General features: G+C 36.8%; 1 protein-coding gene across 4 annotated transcripts in view; it reads right to left on the bottom strand.

Annotated features, from left to right (window-relative positions):
- The window catches only part of SLC39A12 (solute carrier family 39 member 12), a 41441-nt gene that overhangs the window by 7232 nt on the left and 13964 nt on the right, over window positions 1–20245 (bottom strand). For 2 of the 4 annotated variants that reach the window (XM_019285871.3, XM_019285873.3), the window contains exons 7-13: window positions 19139–19346; window positions 17070–17272; window positions 12498–12669; window positions 9105–9277; window positions 6721–6873; window positions 5403–5513; window positions 3085–3148 (exon numbers count right to left, since the gene is read on the bottom strand). In XM_019285871.3, the coding sequence (XP_019141416.2) occupies window positions 3085–3148; window positions 5403–5513; window positions 6721–6873; window positions 9105–9277; window positions 12498–12669; window positions 17070–17272; window positions 19139–19346 (1084 nt within the window). The remainder of the gene's footprint in view (window positions 1–3084; window positions 3149–5402; window positions 5514–6720; window positions 6874–9104; window positions 9278–12497; window positions 12670–17069; window positions 17273–19138; window positions 19347–20245) is intronic. The other 2 variants (XM_019285872.3, XM_010399254.4) reach the window with 2 other exon arrangements.

The following is a 20245-nucleotide window of genomic DNA, read 5'->3' as shown; positions in this document are numbered from 1 at the left end:
CGTTACAGTGAAAGATAGAAATGAAAGACAACAAGCCTAAGAGTATCACTTATAGTAGAGGGTTACAGAATGCTTATATCCAATATTTGTTCCAATCAATTAATGGCTGTTATGCCCATAGTACTCCTATCTGGAGCACCACTCCTGGGTGTAGATGGCTGTTTGTCTTTCCCATACTGCTCTGTGACCTTGTTTACTGTGAAACAGTGTACTGGGTGTTCATGGCATCATGTCACTTGACATGAGTGGAAAGGTGCCACTAGTGATGCAAGTACTGAGCTCAAGCTAGGGAATTAGGGACAGTCTCTCTGCCCAGCCTGTAACAGCTGGGTGGAATGCTGAACAGATTCACAGGGAGGGAGTATATCTCTTCAAGAAGCAACAAGGCTCCATATAAGTTCAATGTCTAAACTTAGCAACACTTAATTAGCTGCCCCATCCTGTACTTTGTTTCATTCATTTTACCCACAATCTTACAAGCGGCTGCCTAATGTCTGTCAAGAAACCCATCCAGCTTCCCTCTACACAGAATGGACAGAACACTTTGAAAAGGGTTGGTTTCAGGCCTGAAGGAGCAGGGTCATGATTTGGGCCCTAAATATGTATTTTTCTGACTTTTGGTGACCCCACATCGACATAGTATGACAGACTAAGGAACAAACATGAAGCTGCACAGACCTGTCTGAATACAGTTATTACAAGGTTTCACTCCAGTAATGTTTCTCAGAGATGAACATTTTATAGTGATGGGGGAGATGTTTTTCTTACAGAAACTGGCTAGAACTCAAGCCTTCAGACTATTATGAAAAACACAGAGCACATAAAAGCCTAACAACCGTATTCAGAAAATCCTCCCTAGTTGCCTGGGAGCTCTGTGGGTTCAGAAAAATTGGCAGGCTTGTTAGATTTTGCTGCCAGCTTACAGAGCCGGACGTGGATGTCCCCAGTTTGCACAGTTCTTTCTAAACACTATGGGCAGTTTATAACCAATAGCACAGAGCATGAATTACATAGAAATAATAGATTGCTGCGTTACATTAAGTTTGTGATTTGTAATAAGCACTGGCAAGGGTGAAATCATGGCCTGCCCTGAGGTCTTATTGGTCTGTTTTGTTCAAGTATCTGATTGTTGGAGAAGATATACCATGATTACTGGGACTCATTCCAGTGTATTGTAGTATAGCAAAGGAATCAGGTTAACATGGAGCAATTACAGATTTAAGTTTTGTGAACTTCCTTGACAGAAAGTTAAGAAGATGTATGTATAAATAAATATGAATGTTTATCTTACTTTACTTTCAGCATATTTTAAAGCAGCTTCGTTACTGGCAGTTATCTCACTGCATTATATTCCAACACGAACTCTGAGTACTAACTTATTACCTTAACTATTTCTACAAAGCCTCTTCTTCTCCAAAAACCTTACTTTTTCTCTGCTTAAAGAGGGGATTAGAACTCATAGCAAATTCTATTCTATAATTTTCATAAAACTAATGGGTACAGGACCTCAACATATACTACAGTTTTTAAGTTTAGAATAAGATTTTGAAGCAAACATTTATCCATAAATAGATCTTTTCCCAATGTTTCCATGACCAACACAGAAAAAATAGTTTTAGTAAATGTAAAGTGTCACTAAGTATACCAAATATAAAATGCTACTGTTTGGTCTTCTCTGATCTTGATACAAAAAGTATGGATAAATGAGGCCAGTCAGATGTCTTTTTCTTTCATCTCCCTGATTATCTAAGGTGATTGACTCCTTTTGCAGTCCTACTTGACAGGCATTTACAGTGAAGCTTTGCAGTTCTGGAGTTGTCAGGCTTCTCTCTTAGACCTGCAGATTCCGTTCAGTTTCATGGAAGAAACATCTAGCTCAGTATCAAGGAACCCAAGTATGTTTATGCACTTAGCTATTTAAAAGAACTGTAATGAAACAAACTTTTGTAATTATGTATTCCCAGAAAAACCCCCAAATAACCTCCCCCCGCTTCCCTACTAAGATTTCACTTATGGAGATAAGACCCAGGTATGAGAAAAAATTAAACTAAACAAAGATTACTGGGAAACTATCCCAAATTGAGTTAGTTGGAACAAATAACATTGAGATCACTAGAAATTTGTTGGTGCCTAGCAGGTAATGATGATTGAACTGAACAGAAATATCTAGAGATGAAGTATGTAGTCATGCTCAAACTTGCACTGGATTGTGTACTACTGGAGAGGTGAGAGTGAAGAAATGAAAATCCAGATTTCTAATGCTTCAGAAATAGAAATGAAGTCCACAAGAGCAGAAGAGAACATTAAAAACCTGGAAGAAGATAATGACATATTTAAATAACTCAAACTGATGACCTGAGATCTGACATCACAAAAGAAAGGGGAGGTAATTATAGTAAATAAACTGATTTCAATTAAAATATTATTCCCTCAGTTGAATAACTGCAACTCTACTGAATTCACCAAGGTCACAAAGTACAGTTAAAGGCAAAATTTGGTTTGTACTCTATTTTGCTATTTTTAGTAACTAAGCAGCAAAAAACCACAGAAGACAGGAATTATCTGAAGTTCTCAGAAGCAAACAGATTATTCTAAAACTGAGAGCCATCATGAAGCTGTAATTCCATACCTGTAATTAATCATTACTGGTTTAAAGAGTCTACTGCTTTATTGTGTAAGAAAAGAAGGACATAGAATTATATTAGCATAGGGAGCCAACAAAACAAATGTTTCACCACCTTCAGAAATAAAAGCCTGAGGTAAGTTTAAAATTATAAAAATATGTTTTGTATTAATTTTTGACTATTTCCCTTTAAGCAAAGGCTTTAGAAAAGTAGATTGCAACAGTGAGACAGCAAATACTAAAGCAAGGACAGTGTAAGATTAATGAACTTCACAATTACAGGGTTGGCAGCTGAGAAGGTCTTTAAGCAGAGATTAGATTATGTAGCCAGGCGCCATGAGATGTGGTGATGTAGCACAAAGCAAACACAGAGCTAAGCCAGCTGCACACTTTCAATTCCATCTTAGAAAATACATTTGAAGGATTTTCCTGTCTTGCCTAGTGTTTTTATTGATACTAACTTTTTTTGCTGATCACCTTGCTCTCTGGAGGAACTTCAGCAGGTTCAGAATCTTCTGGGCTTCTCTAGTTAAAAGCAAAGATAATACATCAGTGTTAAGGGGCTCTTCCAGCTGCTGCCATAAATACAGGAAAATATCAACTAAGTTCAAGCATTTGAATTGAAGATAGTCAATTGTTATTTGCACAGATATCATTAGAATAATTTACTGGCCACTGGCAGTGTGATTGGTAATGCAGAAACACATAAAAAAGAAATATGCCTTGCCAAGAGAGGGTTAAGTCTAATTCAGGTAGGAAGAAAGACTTTCATAGGCATTGTTGTAGCCCAAGAAAACCACACTTCTGCTTGAATACACAAAAAATCTGAGCCAAATGCAAGACTAAAAGGGACATTATAATTAAAATTGCATGTTTTGATTTTGTCATGACTGGATGACTGTATTTTCTTGGAGAATGTGTCCACAGGATTTCCAAGGAAAAATAGGTAGTCTCTTTGGCACTCATGCTCTTCACAGTTTCTTTGTGAAAACACAAGACTAAAAAGAGATGATAATCAGTAGTTTCACCCCCTTTCAAAATATAGGAGGTTTTCTTCAGGGTGGTGCAGTCTCCAGTGTCTTGTGTCTTGCTTTTAGCAGGGGCTTCATCTCGGCACCAGGCAACACTAGCTGGGTATGGCAGCACTTGAGTACGCCCCATGGTGAAATTTACCCTCATTTCAAGTGAAGAAAGAAACAGTGTCTGCTTCCTTATCCTACAGAGATAAGTTGATGTATCAGCCCTAACGTTTAATTAATAGATATTGCAACTGTTGGGAGAGAAGGGAGAACATGAGTAATCTCTCACTGCCCCTACCTCCCTGGGGCTTTGCTTTCTGATTGGAGAAATTATTAGAAACTCATGTGAGGGAAGAGATAAGCCAAAAGACTTGTTTTCTTGAAACTAGAAAGACTGAATTTTATTTGCTGGGGTTTTTTTTTCCCCAAAAAAATGTGTTAAATGTATTGTGGCAGCCAGTGGAGTCAACAACAGCACAAGAGCACTGTGTCAGGGACAGCAGCCACCACTCCAAAAATTGTACCAGAGATGTGCACTGGCTACAAAATAGATTATGTTTATTGGCTGGTATTAGCTTGGTTGTGATGAAGGATATGTGCTGTAGATGCATGAGGAAAGAAGGAAAAATAATTGTTTTTCATATTCTACATTATAAAGGTAAAATAAATGTCTCTAATTCCCATGATTGCAGCCAGTCATATGAATTCCAGTAATTGTTCCAGTTCGCCTATAATATTTATTCACATGTCACTTCTTTGAACTCTGAGTCAAAAACTGCAAGACTAATTACTGACCTGAAGGATTTATAAGTTTTTCTTAGTCAACCAGTGTTTGTCTTAGTATTACTCACATGATTCTGCAAAATTGGCTGCTCTTGTACAAACCAGCTCAGCCAGGGTAATTCATGTGATCTATATAGAACTTTGGGGGGATTTTGCAGCTGAGGGGAATGACATGATCATTTTTTATCATAAACAGGAAGCTATGACGTCTCAAAAAATAGTAAACATGCTTCACTCCTCTGTTTGCTCTGTTTTCAATTGAGAGTTTCCCAACGGTGTTTTGGAGATTAGCGGTGACTCGTGAGGCTCTTGCCCATCACAACTACATTAGTAAAATGGAGTTTACCTATGCATCCAGATACTGGACATAAACTGAAGAGATTTGTTGAAAGAAAGAGAAAGCATTTTAAATGTTATGACTCATATTAATTTGCAAAGATTTATCTGTCTGGATAATATCCGCAGACCAGTATAAAAGTGTGTAACTTCGTATAGGCAAGCACCATTCCCAGATATCCACAGTGTTTACGTTACTCTTCACATCTATGGAAGAATGCCCGAGAACTGCCCAGGATTTAATCTTTTCACTAATTATGCACTTAACTCTCACTGCAGAAAATTCTGAAGTTTTTCCTATGGGAGAGTCTGTCTTTACATATGGTCAATGTTTAAAAAGAAGGGAGGAGGAAAATCTTCAAGAATTTTATCAACAAAATGTATAACAATACAGGAAGTGTATTGTTATATCAATCTGATACACACTTAAGAAGAGTTATTGTAAAATATCTGTTCTTAATATCTCTATGAAAGCTCATTATAAGCTTCAAAATTTAGAGATTCTTGACAATCATGTCAAGTAATAACAAATCAATAAAGACTGAAAATACTGATTTATTACATTAATTTTGTTCATTTATTTTGAGGAACAGAGAAAGAAGAATATAAATTCAGGGAAGTATGTCATATTGGTAACCTACCAACTGTATGGTTGAAGTAGATTTGCCTCTGCCTGACTGTTCATTTAATTCAGACTCCACTGGAAGATCATGGGAATGTCCCCAGTGCCCATTAACTAAAGAAAGGCCCTGCTGAATGAAGATGCTTTGCAATTAGTTCTGAAACCCAATGAACACAGGTGTAGCATTTCTCAGTCTTTTGTGAAAATTTAGCATTTTTAAGAATAATTTTTTTCCAAACAAAATCTATTGAAAAAGATCACCATCTGGCATCAACAGCTCCTAATGCTTATTTTGTTAAAAAACCCTGGAAAGTGAATCAGATAAATCAGTGACAACCACAATGGTTTGATAAAACTAAATTTATTTTAAAAATCAAACTAAAATTGAAAGGTGACATAGATTTAAAAATTAACTCAGAGAATTCATCTAGTTCTCAGTAGAAAAAGTTTAAAGACTTGTGGGATGATGATAAAAGCTTTCTCTCAAGCAAGTAACAAAAAGGACTCCTTTTTACCGAGCAAATAAAATATCACCATCATCAAAATATTCTCCTTCTATTAATCTCACATTATATTCCTATGGCTGAATCAAAGGTAGTGGGAATTGGGAGTCATTTCTGCATGTCTAAATCAGGCCAGTCTTCACACTCTCTGCAGAACAGAACCAGCAAAGGTTTAGCCTTCTTAAGTGACATTAAGATTGTCTCTCATGCTTAATGAGCCGCCACATTTTTTGTTACATTATATCCTTGTGCATAATCCTACTTTCAGGCTCCAGCCACAGTAAAATAAAGTATTAGAATTACTGTTAGCATAGCCGTGAGCAAGGCGATATTATCAATATAAAATTGGGTCCTATTGACTGCAACCCACATACTAGATTTTCAAATCATTGGGATAGGGATCAAAAGCAATCTGAAAATTTTAAGATATCATTCTTGAAAATATCTTATGCTTGCATCTATCTTTCTATTACATCTTTCTCCTCTTCAAACAGAGCCTAGAGCAAACAACTGTCGTCGTGATTTCATATGGATACACACTTTTCACCTGCTCCAGTGCGAGTCATGAATGCAGGCTTATGGAACACATCCGATTAACTGTTCCCTTCTTGAGTTATAAATATATGGAACACACTCATGAAGCAAGCACAATCCACAGAGCAAAGCAAAATAGAAACTGAAGGTCAATCTGGTAGGAGCACTTTGGAAAGCAATTATCAATGCTTCATTTAACTCACAGAAATTATAATTTCCGCAATCATTCTAACATTCTATGCACTGCAAAATCTCAAAATACAAGTGTTTTTTTAAAGGATGAATTGTACAAAGCTTTACCTGGTCACGAGGTGTTACCAAAAGAAAGAAACACTTTTCTATCAGGAAAAATCCATGAATTCCTCCAATTATTCCCAAAAGTTTCCAAATATATTCTTTTCCCTCATAGAAATGTTCTAAATCTTGTGCTTCATGTTTATGTAAACCAAGAGTCTGAAATAAAAGAGATAAAGTTAAAAAAAAAATTAAATGACAATGTTTTAATTTTTTCTAGAGCAAGTCATAATGTGTTAATTCAAGTTATTCTCAGAATTTTATTTTCCCGGTTCTTTCAAAGTTAAATTGTGTCTTTTGAAATAATCAACTGAATAGGAGAGGATGAAATGAATTATTATTATAAACCTCTGTTACACTTCTTCATCTCTCAGTTGTGAAAGTAACAGTATTTTTAGGGACAGTTTATGAAATTACCTTTTATATATATGAGATATATCTTGTTTGCAATATATTGATGTTAAAATGCTATTAAAATTACTTGAATCATGTTACTATATAAACTTCATATTGAAAATAGATAAGGAGCTACTGGAGAGGGTCCAGCAGAGGCCCCAAGGATGTTTATGGGACTGGCGCACCTCTCTTATGAGAAGAGTCTGTGGGAGCTGGGCCTGTTCAGTCTAGAGAAGAGAAGTCTGAGAGGGGATCTCATCAATGGATATAAATATCTCAGAGGTGGGTGCCAAGAGGATGGTGCCAGGCTCTTTTCAGTGGTGCCCAGCCACAGGATGAGCAATGGCCATAAACTAGAACACAAGAAGTTCTACCTCAATATGAAGTAGAACTTCTTTGCATTGGGGCTGGCAGAGCACTGGCACAGGCTGCCCAGGGAGGTTGTGGATTCTCCCTCTCTGGAGACATTCAAAAACTCCTCGATATATTCCTCTGTGACCTGCTCTAGGTGATCCTGCCTTGGCAGTGGATTGGACAAGATGATCTCCAGAGGTCCCTTCCAACTCTGACTATTCTGTAATTCTGTAACTCTGTGATTCTGTGAAAATAATGAATAAATTAATTAATGTATAATTAATGCAAAAATTCATTTCTATTGGTAGGTGTGCTTCCTTTTTTTCCCCAGTGTCACAGCACAGGAGCCCTCCTTTGCTCTGAAAGTGAGGGCTCTAAAGGCTACTGGATACATCACTTGAAACTGGTGAAAGAGAATACTTTCACACTTAAAAGGTGTTGCTGCAAGAAATGCAATTGTGTGAGTGAGAATTGCCTTCCTTGAAACACTCTCCCAGTTTTGCTTCCAGAGATGATGCATCGAGTATGAAGAAAATTTTGACCAGAATCTTAAGTGAAGCTTCTTCTATAACCACTAGAAGTCTACTCATAACATATGTGTCATACCAGAGGAACCTCTGTCAAAAACAAATGAATACACAATGGAAAATTTGGTTCTGTTTTGCATGTTATCCTGTTCTTAAAATTTGGATTATGAATTTAGGAAAAGATCATGGCACCCATTTTATTGCAATTCTAGGCCTCGGGATTAATTAGGCTGATAGATCCTGGTTCTCTGGAACAATGTGTGGAGGGGACTATGGATGCCTCATAAAACCTTTGAACAATTTCTGTTAAAATGTGTTACAGAATCTGCCTCATGAAAGAAATTAATACCCAACTAGCACTTGGCTTGCACAGGACTTGTGGGGTTTCTGAAAAGTTTTTTTGAAAATAGGAACTTTATTTTCTTTGAATCCATTGATGCCTTTTCCTGGTCTTAAAATCAAGAGTTGTACATGGTTAGAAGGGGAAAAGGGATTTTACCTTGGTATTTATTTTAAGGATCCTTAAGTGCACACGTCCAGGTTGTATGCATTGAAATGCACCCCACCAAATATGCCCCAAAAGATCAGGTATAACATTATAGGTGTTACTAATTAGCACATCTATCAAAAATTCCCCAATGAGAGGCTCAAGTGAGACACCCCCCTCCCCCCCCCAGCCCAGGAACCTTCCCCTGGATGGTTCTATCTTGGTTTACAGAATGTGTTCTGGAGAGGACCTTGGGGTCTGGGGCACACTGATCCCTAGCTACGAAGCTTCTAAGATGTTTAGTTTCTTAGCTTGACAAGCAAGCCCAAGAGTGTAGGCAAAAAGCACTAGGAATACAGAAGTTGTAAAAAGGTATAACAGGGGTATAAAAGAAAAGGCAAAAAATCTTCGTGGCATCACCATCAATCATGGATTTCTACTAGTTATTATTTTTAATTTCTCTCTGAGCTACAGAGTGCAAACGTAATTGGAATGCTGGGGGGATTTCAGGGAAAGCTTTATTTATAAACTGATGAGCATTATCCAGGTTTAAATGAAACTTTTTTCCGTGTGTGTGCACACAAATGTGTCAACATTTTAAAAGCACTGAAGTGTCTATTACTTACCTGAGGAATAAGATGTAGCAATGCATCTCCAGAAAGGGTTCCAACAGCCAAACCAACAAATAGCTGTAAAATGAGTGTATAGATTTCTTGACAGGAGTTAAATAAAATGAGAGTTGTACCAAACATAGATCCAACAGTAATAAGTAAAACAGCAACAGTGCTGTAACCATATTCTGTAGGGGAAAACAAATGAAACAAAACAAGGGCACCTTTAATCATCCAGTATTTGTATTTGTGTTCGAGTATTTGTTTTGTATTTGTAATTGTTTGCAAGGGTATGTTTTAATACCTCTATATACAAGCACACAGGAGAAGTGATTCATTGTGCCGCTGTCTGATTTCAGCTGGGATTAATTTTCCTAGTACCTGGTACAGAGCAGAGTTTTGGATTCAGGATGAGAATAATGATAACACAGTGTTATGTTTTGGTTGTTGCTGAGTAGTGCTTGCACTGAGCCAAGGACTTTTCAGTGTTTCATGCTCTGAAATTGAGGAGCTGCACAAGAAACTGAGGAAGGGGTGAGGGGGGAAATAGCTGGGACAGCTGACCAAACTGGCCAAAGGGATATTCCACACCACAGAACGTCATGCCCAGTGTATAAACAGGGGTAATAGGCCAGGAGGGGCTGATTGCTGCCTGGGTTGAGCTGGGCATCCGTTGGCAGGTGGTGAGCAATTGTATTGTGCATCACTTGTTTATCTTGGTGTTTATTTCCCTCTCTCTTTTTTTTTTTAATGTTCCTTTCCAGTACTAGTCATCATAGTAGTAGGAGATGGAGTAGCGTGAATTGTATATTTTACTTTATCTCAATTATTAAACTGAACATAGCTCAAGCAATGGGTTTTACCTTTCTCCAATTCTCCTCCCCAACCCCTGGGGGGGTAGGCAGTGGGGGAGTGTGCAAGTGGCTACTTCATATTTAGCTGCTGTCTCGGGTTAAGCCACAACAGCCACATAGATTTTTCTAGTCATGTGTGATACAGATGACAGAATTAGAAGCCCAGAAAACATTCATTTTTTCAGGCTTTACATGTAATAGTCTGGTGCTTCGAAATGTCAAACCTTAAGAGCTAAACAGACTGTGGCTATGCAAATTAGAGACACTCAGAGCAGCACAGTGAATACTGCTCTGCATTTTCTTCCTCTTTTAGCAGGTTTATGCTTGAGATTCTATGTTCTCACATGCCACACCTGTGTATCTTTACAGTCAACACCCATTTTTAACCAAATCCTTTTCTGTAAACAAATAAAGGCCTAAAACCTCAAATGAATGTAGGGATATAATTTAGGTTCTAAGCATGAACATTTTGGTTCAACTTGTATTTACAAATCTGCTGTGGAAATACATCCCTTCAATTAATACACCAAGACCACCAACATATTTTTCCCAGATTACTGGGATTTTTTTGAATGTTACTCTTAAAATTCTTCAGAGTTACATACTGCTCACATTTCCAACATGAAATTTTGCACAATATGAATCCTGATTAATTTGTATGGAAGTGTTAAAATGGGAGGTAAAACACTCATAAGAAACACACATAAAGGAATTAATGCCAAAATATTCAGAACTTTACTTAATGTTTCAAACTTTAAAAGCACTGCAAATGTTCAGCACCTCATAAAATCGGACAGTTAATTTCACAGACTGCACATTCAAATACAAGAGTATAGTAGATATATATGGAAGACCAAGCCTTGGTGACTTAGCCAAAACAGCATATCCTGTCTGTAAAATAGAACTCAGAATAAAACTAATGAGCCTATGCTCATGTCACTAGGTCACACATAGGTCAAACACGGAGTCCTTTATCTGTATCAAGACAGCAGAAATATCTCTGTGGTCATGGAAACCTTCCTTTGTCAAAAAGCACAGGGAAAGGGCTGCAGAAAGGGCCTTATTAATTCCATTCTGCACTTGAATAGTTCAGTTTTTCTCATCTCTCACCTTTATGAGATCACTAAAATGTCATTGATTGGGCTGATGGCTTTAGACTTGGAAGAATCCCACTTAACAGTGAATTATTCATGAACCTTGTATATGACCTGGGTAAGTTACTTTCTTTTCTTTCTTTGTTCCTTGATTCCTGATCTGAAAAATGGTCATATCTGTGTAGCACAGAAAAGATCAAAGCAGTGAAGACTGCACGGTGTTCAGGTAATGAGAAGAGAGATAAGGTAAGAAAGAAGGACTGCTCCTTATTGAAGACCCATAATGATTCTTCCTATTCTGTATGTCTCTCTCCTATAACAATTCCTGGGATATCCAAGAGTGTTCTCCCATGCTTTTTAGTTCTGCGATATCCACGTGTGTCCGTTCATGCTTTATAATTCATGTGCTGTTCCATAAGGATCATTGGGCAGCAGGATGTGGAGAAAACTTACTAGCTCCAAAAAGACCTAGTCATCCAAAGCTGGCCATGTAGATATTAGGATAAAGGTATTGAAGACATTGATTTGTAGCCTAAAAAGTTCTCCTCTAGATGCAGGCATTTATGCTTAGATGGCCATTCCGTTTTGGTCATTCCCAAATGACCATATCCCCCCCCAAAATTAATGTCTCTGGTATTACACCTGCACACTTTGATTTGTAGCCACTTCCCAGATATCACTGGGTTAAAATTAAGAAAAAAAAAAGCCCAGAAAACACATTAGGAAACCCTCAGGTCAGATCAGATCCAAATTTTTCTTTTATAAGGTGGACTAAGGATTGATTACAGGAGAAGTGGAATCCATGGAACAGATGGGGCAGAAACTTCTGGAAGCAGAGTCATGTGAGGGCTACAACTGCAAGTGGAAACAACCTGATTATACTCTAACCCAGTTCTTGTTCCAGCTCTATCACACAAGTCCTACTGCCCTGTTACTGTTTTTCTGGATATTTTTCTTACTACAATAGTATCCTCAAAGCTCCTCTGCTATAAAATGTCTCAAGCTGAAACACCATTAGCATTCACACAGAACTTATCTATATCAAGCATTTGTCACATCATGGTATGAAATGCCAGCTAATGTGACCCTGATTCTATATGTAAGAGCAATGCAGTGATTCCAATTTAAACCTGGTGCAAGTTTCACAAAATAAGCCCTTATCCACTGATAAGGACTTGTTATTGCCTACCTGCTGGCAATATCAAGCAGTCCTCTAACAAATGAAGAAAATAAAACCTTACATATGGAAATATAATTCCAAGTACTATAAAATAAAAAGACCATTGAATCTCCTCACTTCTCAATATTATCTGACACATATGCTATGAAATTATAGGATGCATAAATTACAAAGGGCATAAATCCCATTATGTTTTGGTTTATTAATAAATGTCTCTGGAAGTCCTTGCATCTCTTTATCTGAATTTAAATGATAATTTATTAATAAGAACATAACTCACTTTCCACAGTTGTTGGTGGAAGCTTTGTCTGCTTGAAGTCAGGAAGCTGACATGAACAACTTAAAAGTTGTTGAATGATAGCTGGACTGATTTGCTTGAAGTGGTCCTTAGAAATGGAGGAAGAACTGTTTTTCAAAAATATCTTCACAAGTTCATTGGCAGAGAAACAAACCTTTGTAGAAAAGTATATACAGTTACATGAACATGTTGCATATACCTGCATTTAACTTTGAGGTTAAATACAGAAACTTAGAACACAGGGCTGTCCAGCCTAGAAGAAACCTGCTATATATATACTCTTTCTTGCTTAAATTAGTTTAATTACTTCAATTACTGCATTTTTTTCCCATGTAAACTTGATACTGCTATATATTTCAGAAAGACCAGAATCTTTGGGATAAAGCAGCTCAATTTCTATTGAAGCCACTTAGTGTCATAAAGATCGTACAAAGTAATATCTCTCAATATTTTATTGTCATACGTGTTAAGAAAAATGTTTTAATGCTAATATGAACCATACCCTTAGCTATTCTTGTGAAAGTGCACTATTTGCAGCAATAGTTCTATTAATATAAGGTACTGCCTATATCAAAGCAATACTGAGATTTGTCCTTGTACTGGATCTTCAGTATATCTTTCCAAGATATGGAAATAAGTTAGCTTTTTAAATTCATTAAATGAGGGCATGTCAGCAGACTAGATGTTACATAGTCTAAAATTGGTCGAAAGATGCTTAATAATTGTATTATTAGAGGTACTTCAGAATTCCAACTAACTTTTGTTCTTGTTTGGAGCATCTCTTTGTCAAAAGAAGCAATTTTTCATGGGACCGTTTATATTTCAAAAATTTTCATGAAGAATTGGGTTTTCCTCTCCAGGATGAAACTTCTAGTAAAAACATGAGCAGATAGCATAAGAAAACTTCTAGTGGAAATTTCTGTAAACACTTTTAAACAGAAGAACCCCAGATCAAATATGTTATGTTACTTAAAGGAATAATCATTTCTTAATCTCATCTGATGAGCTGTGATTCAATATTAAAAAAAAAAAATTCATTTAAATTGGTCTGCATCTGAGACTCAAGGGATTCCTAAATATTCTTTCTCTTATTACTGAAGCTTAAGCTTCTTTTGAAGTTGTTAAGTATAATTACTTTTAAATAATTCAGTTAAAACCCAACACAATCCTGCCTTTGCTCATCCATTAGTGAAGTAAAATATGCCTTGTGGTTCACTAAGAAACTGAATTAATTGAGCACTGATATATTCTTTCTGAAAACCACATTCAAGCCTTCAGGATAACGGGTGATCTTGTCACCTGGACCTAGTGTGTTCTGCCTTCAAGCCAAAGGAGAGCATGAAGAAAATTCAGAAGCTACCATATTGGAAAAGACCTTAATTTTGCCTGTTCTAAGCAGTGGTTTTGACTCTAGAACTAGGGAACACTGACATCTGGTATCAAGTTGGAAGACTAGCTTGTGGCTGGTTATGAGCAGCATTGCTGACCAGTCAGAGCAGGGATGATAACATTTAACACTTTCACCAACAACTTGAGTGATGGAACAGAGTGCACCCGATGGCATTCACAAGTGAAATCCAGCTGGGATCACCAGTCAGCATGCTGACAGGTGTGGCTGCTATTTAGAGGAACCTTGACAAGCCAAAGAAATGGGCTGACCAGACCTTCATGAAGATCAGCCAAGTCAAATTTATGGTGCTTCACACACAATAACCCCATGCATCAATAAAGGCCAGGGAAAACTGGCCAAAAGGAAGGTAGGTTTGCAGAAAAAGCCCTTGGGGTGGGTCCTGACAGGAAACTTGAACATGAGCTACCAGTGTGCCCTTGTGGCAATGAGCACTAACTGCACACTGGCTGCAAGAGTGGAGCCAGCAGGTACTGGAGAAAGAATATTGCCCACCACTCAGGACATGTGAGTCCACATCTGGACTATGTCCAGCTTAATAACCAGCAGTACAAGACTGGCAAACTGAGGGAAGTCCACTGGAGGGCCACCAAGATGGCTAGGGAACAGCAGCACATGATGTGCCAGGAGAGGCTGAGGGACCTGGGTTTGTTCAGTTTGGGAAGAGAAGATTTGGTGGGTATCTTAAGTCTTCAACTGTCTCAGGTGGTTTATAGGGAAAAGATAAACAGAATCTTCTCAGAGGCATACAGCAAAAGAAAGAGAGGCAAAAGGTATCAGTTGCAGCAACAAAAGCCTCCAATTGGCTATAATAAAGAAGTCCATCAATATGAGGGCAATAAAGAACTGTTACAGGTTTCCCAAAAAAGAATGTATAATCTTTGTATTTGGAGACATTCAGAATTCAACTGGACGTGGCTCTGTGAAACCTGATCTAACTTTTAAGTTGGCTCTTTTTTGAGAAGTAGGATAGACAAGATGAGGTCCAGGATTACTATGAACCTAAATTTTAATGTGACATTATTACCAGGAATTTTCAATGAAAAGCAAAATTTCATCTGTAAAAATAAACTGTCCACCCATACATAAAAAAATAGCTCTTAAGGTCTATTTAGTAAAATGTTCTTGTAAGACTTGGGGCACAAGGACCTGCATCTTTTCCTGTTGCAAGCCCCAGCCTTATAAGCTTTTTTACATAAGGAGACAGAGAACCGTCTCCATTAGAGAAGCAAGTAGGTGTGTGCTCCTGGAGGATGATATAAAAGAAATAAGCAAATCGAATTTGCATATTTTCATGTGAAAAACTGGATGGATGGATGGATGATTTGGGTTTCCAAAATCCATGTTTGTTTAATGAGGAACAGTAAATGAATACATAGATATTGTGACATAGTTTAATGGAATTTAAGATTATTTATCTTATTAGATCATCTGCCACTTACTTTTTTAATATACTTTTTTAAATGTAGAGACAATGATGACTTTAAAAGAAAGCAGTGACCCTTTTTCTGTGGTAATGTTTCAAATAATAATTCCTATATAAAAATTAAATTACACATCTTAATGCAGTTAGCAAACACAAGCCATAAATGAGTCAATGTCTTGTATGTAGCAGAATGCATTACTAATGAAGCACAATGGCTATCATGGGTGCAGAAAACAGGAGACAAAATTAGCAACACAGTAGCGAAACACAAAATGTTTTAATGGAACATGTCAAGGAAAATAGGCAGAGCTAAAAAGAAGAGGAATGGGAAAAAAAACCACCGAGAAAGTAGGAATTAACACAGAAGAGAAATTATCTTCTGTCCAGATTTTTCTTTGTGATTTTATTTTTATATATACAGAATATTTGGCTCTCAGTTGACTCCTAAGACTCAGATAATGCCCCTGCACTCTCATCTTTTGAGTTACAGTTGGTCTCAGAAGTTCAAGAAATCAAAAACTGAGCTTTAAAAATACTTCAATTGCTGGAGAACAATTTAAGTTCTTTTACAGATAGTATCAGTACTGATTTCTGTCCCTCATAATTTAAAATTCATATGCAACACATTTAAAATGACCTTAATTTAAAATTATTTTGAGACTCCATTAAGAGCCTCATCATGCTAATCAGCATGATCCTTTTCTGTGGTCAGCTGCAAAGAAATAAACGTATTGATAGAGTATGCATTTCAAATGCAACCCAATTACACAGATAAATATCTATCAGAATAGCATTTAACCAGATGACATTTGTCTCAGTTCCCCATCATAAAATGACCACACAGCAAAAGTCAGTTGCACATCACTCAATTCTCCTAAATGGAGAAGAAACATTGCCACTGAGTTAACGTAAATGGTAAAGAACTGAAAACAATAGAAAAGTGTTCTTTGAAGTATATATTTCAAATGTATGCATCAAAATATATACCAATTATATACTTTGAAGTCTCGTTTTTTGTCTAAGGAACGATACCCAGTCTAAAGGATGGAAGTCAGTTACTATCTTGATCTTTGGTATAAACAAAATTTATTTATTTTCAAATTCTTAGGATAAGGATAAAATCACCTGCAATGAGCCAGTGTCCTTCAAAGTCCTCAGAGAGGATACAGGGGAGTAGCTAAGGCTCTGTTTTACAGATTTTATACTTTCTAAAGAAGGCTTCTGGATTCCATAGATGGTTATGAAAAGAGTTTGGAAATGCCCAATCTTCAATTTACAGAAGCTTTTTAAAAGCAACTTACATAAAAACTTTAATTTACTTTGTTTTCCTTAGTACAAAACAATCCTTCTTCCACCAGGTCACTTAAGGGGTCCTGGAAACTCTGTGACATACGATCACAAGAAATCTCTGTGTGAAAATATCAAAGCCATGTTCCCCAGTCCTCTGTGTCTTGAAGAAACAGCTGATTCTGTGTAACACTAACCATTGTTAGCCCCTCCCAGTGACTTTAATTGCACATTCAACAACCATTAAGTTCTTTCCCCAATTAATATTTAAACAAATATAGCTATATAAATGTATATTTTCATCAGTATCTACATACCTTATTGAAACTTAATACATCTTACCTCAGAAATATTATATTGTTTGCAAATCAATTTAAACTTCTGTCACTGAAATTCTGCCACCAACACTATAATAACATAAAAATAAATTAACCTGGTCCCAATCTGTGTTTCTTTCACGATCTTCAAAATACCCTTTCAGATAGTCTCCTTTTGTATGGTTTCCTTTGACTGGAATATTTCTTCTTCCAGTATCTCTGATTGCCATACTGTAACGTCTTCTTTTGTGACTGTGAAATTGTCCATTTACAGTGCAGGTCTTTTTGGCTGTAAGCACATTTAGTAGTTGCTCTAGTTCTAGTAATTCATTAGAGAACAGATATGTTACCATGGGAAAATGCACACTTAAAAGACAAAACATTTAAAAGACAGTATTTTTTTCTTTTTTGTTTGTTATAACATTAATTCAATTCCTCATTTTAATACTATTTTCTCAGTTTGGTACTGGAGGTAATTTCTGCTTCACAGCTCTGGAAGTTCCAGACACCCAGCTCCTCAGCCTTTCCTTCTTTACATACTGCGCTCAGAGGTTTTGCTTATGACATTCTCAGAGGAAAACAGATGTGACTGAAAGGCAATTCATCTTTTATTTAATCATAATCTCTGACGAAGTTCTCTAGTCATTGCTAAACAACTTCACTGTTAAAATTTTCTTATGTAAAGGGAACTCCACACTAAGATGCCACAGCCAGGTATTCAGATCAGGAGGCAGATCCTCTCTAGGGTGTCCTGAAATCAATCTTCAGGATGCTCTGCTGCCCTTACACTTCAAAAGTGCAACATAGGACAGCGAATTTTCTGTCTCTTTTGATTAACTGGGAAGCATGCCTGCTCACAGCACTCAAACCAGAATGAGAGAGCCAGGATCCCTAAGCCAAATCTGAGCTCATGCACGGATGTACCTCATGACATAGCTTGGGTGCAATGGGTGGTTCTGCTGATGGACTGCCTGATTATTTGAGGAGGCAGGCCATATCCCATTTTACTTATCACCTTCCTTCACCCCTGCATTTTCAAATGAAGCTATAGAATAATTTCTGTAAACCTTAAAAAAAATGGTCCACAATGGACCTTCTGTCCATTAAAAAAAAAAAATGGTCCACAAATTAATTTTAAAGAAATTTAGATTAACGAGAATGTTTTCAAGTGAAAATTATTTTTTAATGTTGTTACTCAGAAACTGCAAATGGTATAATCTTAATCATAAATCTCACAATAAGATCTCTGGTAAGATGCTTCACTACATTCTTTTTGGCTACTTAAACAAAGAGATCTGAATGGAGCTACAGGTATATTTGTTTTTTAAATATAGTAACATCTAATTTTCTTTTTTCCATGCTTCCTGATTCTTACTCTTTCCTGAAGTTACTGTTCAGAATTTTAATAAATTTAAAGGGACAGTATAATTAGCTTAGACTTAAAATATGCTTACTCTGTAACAAACTGGTTAAGCACATTTTTTTATTTTTCTGAACATCCTAACACCACCAACCATACAGTCCTGCTATTATCTTCACTGGGGCCCAGATTTCACCATATATAGATATTTAGTAGCACTGTGCTAAAAAGCTCCTGTACATCCATTCTTGTGAGTTAATTATTTTAGAAAATCTGGCTGGGCAATTTTAAAGGAAGGGCTTTGCTGCCAAACCAGTTTATGTAAACACAATCGAGGAGCCCCAGTTCAGGGCTAGGGATTAGTATTTTTTTTAATATTTATTTCTGTGATTCAATTCACCTCTGTGTAATCTATGAATGTTAAAATGTTTTTACCTATGCCCAATTCAACTTTTTAATCTGTTTTAACCCATACTTAATGTAACTTTTTAAAGGTGATTTGAAAAGCTTGTGAAGTGTTGCTGTTAGCAATTGCCACAAACAAGGAAAAGTAGATGTCTTATAACAACCTTCTAAATCTATACTAGGCCCCTGAGTTGATGGTACAGCTTCATAAACTGCGAAGCAGGCACAACCTTTTACAGAAATTAATAGCTGCTGTTGCTCAGAGCTCAACATTTGTTTTGTTCCAGGTTTTTTGTTTTGTTATTTTTGGACCACTTAGAACTCTCCTATACTCCTATTTATTTATGGTTAAGTAGCATTTCTGGTAAGTCCAGCAATAAATTTTCCTAAAGAAAATGAACTTTGCATACTCCAGCTTACCTGTCACTTGGAGCTCAGTGGTACTATTTAGAGAATTGAAAATATATTTTATAAAAAATTCTGGGGAAGGCAAACTTGCTTTCCCCATACAGACTCCTTGGAGAGCCAGAGTAAGGATTAAAGCAGCCAGGCGTGGAAGAGTGTTTTCATCAGCACCATCTCTGTCCATAATATCAGCATTTTTCTCCAGAGTGCTCACATCAACACACTGAAATCAGGAGAAAACAGCATGAAGACAGTCCTGGTCACCTCCATTTAAATAATCAGAGTGACAGGAGGAGAAACTGGGGAGAACAATTTCACAGACAGTCAGAGTAGAAAAAATGCTAAGGTGTAAGCTGTTATTGCCAGCAAGACAGCTAATCAAAGGACATTTTCAGACAAACAGGCATAGAATAAAAAGTCTTGAACATTTACTCAGTGTCTAATGGGGGAAAAGTATAGTCTTTCATTCAGGTTAATTTTGCTTAGTGTTATTTTCCTGCTGTTTCTATTGTTCCCAGTGTCCTCCTCAATTACATCTACATCTACTTCCAGAAAGTGGAAGAAAGGGAGGATTTTTAGTTAAGGCACGAGAAACTGGCTCAAATAATAGAGACTTTAACTCTTCATCTCAACCTTCAGAACAAATTCTTTAAATGTTTTTAGTTCCTTACCTATTAAACGAAATCAATAGTTTGTTATGGAGTAGTTATCTGGGGACAATATGGAAAGATATAATTTTGCAGAAAAAGGATGACTTTCCTGCCGGGTGGCCAAATAAAAACACTAGTCAGTGGTATACACCCATGTGTGTGGATGCCTGAAAACTCTCTCAGTTACCCAGAAACTTATTCCCCTTTTCTCATTTTCTTCCCTTTTTTCCTTTCTTGTTTATTCTCACTGCAAATAGTTGGGTTTGAATGAAACAACCAAATAAAAAAACAAAGGCAAAAATTGCTTAATTTCATTTGTTTCTAACTCATATTAACAAAATTAAAAAGTCAGCTAGATGAGCCAGTACAGTAAGTAATTTACTTTGTACATACTCATGTCTCTGTATGTAGGCCATAAACACTGCAGAGAGCAGGCTGGCATTTCTTTTCCTGTTCATTCACTACACATTAA

Source organism: Corvus cornix, chromosome 2 (genome assembly GCF_000738735.6).
Source record: "Corvus cornix cornix isolate S_Up_H32 chromosome 2, ASM73873v5, whole genome shotgun sequence".
NCBI classification, from domain to species: domain Eukaryota; kingdom Metazoa; phylum Chordata; class Aves; order Passeriformes; family Corvidae; genus Corvus; species Corvus cornix.
This window is presented reverse-complemented; position numbering and strand designations above follow the sequence as displayed.